This window comes from Phalaenopsis equestris, unplaced genomic scaffold, assembly GCF_001263595.1.
Source record: "Phalaenopsis equestris unplaced genomic scaffold, ASM126359v1 Scaffold227118, whole genome shotgun sequence".
Taxonomy (NCBI): domain Eukaryota; kingdom Viridiplantae; phylum Streptophyta; class Magnoliopsida; order Asparagales; family Orchidaceae; genus Phalaenopsis; species Phalaenopsis equestris.
Genome location: NW_018245118.1, coordinates 5,017 through 7,073, shown reverse-complemented (window position 1 = coordinate 7,073; position 2,057 = coordinate 5,017). Strand labels below are relative to the sequence as shown.

General features: G+C 42.1%; 1 protein-coding gene across 1 annotated transcript in view; it reads left to right on the top strand.

Moving 5' to 3' along the window:
- The first annotated feature begins 1,858 nt into the window (after nt 1-1,858).
- The window catches only part of LOC110037918, a 3,461-nt gene continuing 3,262 nt past the window's right edge, over nt 1,859-2,057 (top strand). The window contains exon 1 of the mRNA XM_020742658.1: nt 1,859-1,984. Within this exon, the coding sequence (XP_020598317.1) occupies nt 1,859-1,984 (126 nt within the window). The remainder of the gene's footprint in view (nt 1,985-2,057) is intronic.

The following is a 2,057-nucleotide window of genomic DNA, read 5'->3' as shown; positions in this document are numbered from 1 at the left end:
AATTGAAAGAGATTAACCTCGGGACTGAAGAACGACCCCGACCTACATTTATAAGTTCTCTACTTGATGACGAAGAATCTGCAGAACTGGTCAAACTATTAGCAGAATTCAAAGATTGCTTCGCATGGAGCTACGATGAAATGTCAGGACTGTCAGCAGAGGTTGCAGTCCATAAACTTGGGGTGGACAAGAATGTAACCCTAGTAAAACAAGCCCCAAGAAGAATGCGCCTCGAGATAGAGCAACAAGTCATTACCGAGGTAAATAAATTGATAGATGCCAACTTTATTAGAGAAGAGCAGTAACCCACGTGGTTAGCCAATATTGAAGAAAAATGGACAGATCCAAGTCAGATCCAAGTTTTTGTCGACTTTAGAGATTTGAACAAAGCATGTCTGAAAGAAGAATTTCCACTACCTATACCGGAAATGATGGTGGACATCGCTTCAACACATGAGATTTTCTCCTTCATGGATGGATCATCGGGATATAACCAAAATAAGATGGCTCCCTAGGATGCAACACTTACAGCTTTGAGAACACCAATTGGAATCTTCTGCTACACAGTGATGTCGTTCGGCCTAAAGAACATCGGAACAACATATCAGTGTGCAATGGCGAAGATTTTTGACGACCTCATTCACAATCAAGTAGAATGCTACGTGGATGATCTGGTCATCAAAAGTAAATAGAAAATAGACCATTTGTACGATTTGAGGATTGTGTTTGAACGGTTACGACGATATGACCTTAAAATGAATTCATTAAAGTGCGCCTTTGGCGTCACCTCCGGGAAATTTCTTGGATTTGTTGTCCGTCATCGGGGAATTGAGATCAACTTGGATAAGATTAAAGCTATCTTGGAAATGCCTCCCCCTAAAACCTTGAAACAGCAACGTTCCTTCCAATGGAAGTTGGCATATCAGAGACGCTTTATTTCTAATCTCTCAGGTAGGTGTCAGCCTTTCTCGACACTAATTAAAAAGGACACCAACTTTATTTTGGAAGAGAAATGTCAACGGACCATTGATGACGTTAAACAATATTTAATGACACCTTCTATTTTGGCAGCCCCTTTCCCAGGGAAATCGTTGATATTGTATTGTATCCCGCGGCTTTAGATGACTCTCTTGGAGCCCTCTTAGCCCAAATCAATGAGGAGGGAAAACAAAATGCGCTCTACTACTTGAGTCGTCGTCTAATACCGACGGAGATAAGGTATCCACCTATTGAGAAGCATTATCTGGCTCTAATTTTTGCCGCTCAAAAGTTTAGACATTACACGCTTTCTCATAAGATCACCCTAATCTCGAAAGCTAACCCATTACAATATTTGATGACCCGACCAACACTCTCCGGACGTTTAGCGAGATGGTCAATGATCTTATTGCAATTTGATATAACTTTTGTGCCCCTCCATGCAATCAAAGGACAGATTTTAGCAGCTTTTCTCGCTGCACACCCACTATCAGTTGGGTCCTCTCTCAAGGACGAGTTACCAGACGAGCAGATACTACAAATGGAATTTTCTAGTGCGCAGCGCTGAGAAATGTACTTCGATGGTGCTTCATCAGCCAGGAAAGAGAAAGGATCAGACACAGTTATACCAGGCAAGGCAGGCATTGGTTTGATCTTTATTACGCCAGATAAGGGTATGATGAGGTTCTCATACCACCTGACAGAGCCGTGCACCAACAATGAAGCAGAATATGAAGCCTTAATCACCGGATTGGAATTGGCAATTTCAATGGATATAACAAACATTGCCATTTATGGTGACTCTCTAATCGTCATCCAGCAAGTTGTTGGACAATAAAAAATTTTGAAACCAAGATTAGCAGAATACCATCAGTACGCGATGAATCTCGTGGAGCAGACTCCTGCGGTGACTTTCTATCGGATTCCTCGGGGAGATAATGCTCATGTCGACACTCTAGCGAAACTTGTTAAGGAAATGGCGCGTCCTCTGGAGGATTCCATCGAAGTCATGAAGCAAGGAAGATGAGTCTTGTCTCGGAGTCTTGTCTCGAAATTACACAAACTTGGAAAAGAAGAAA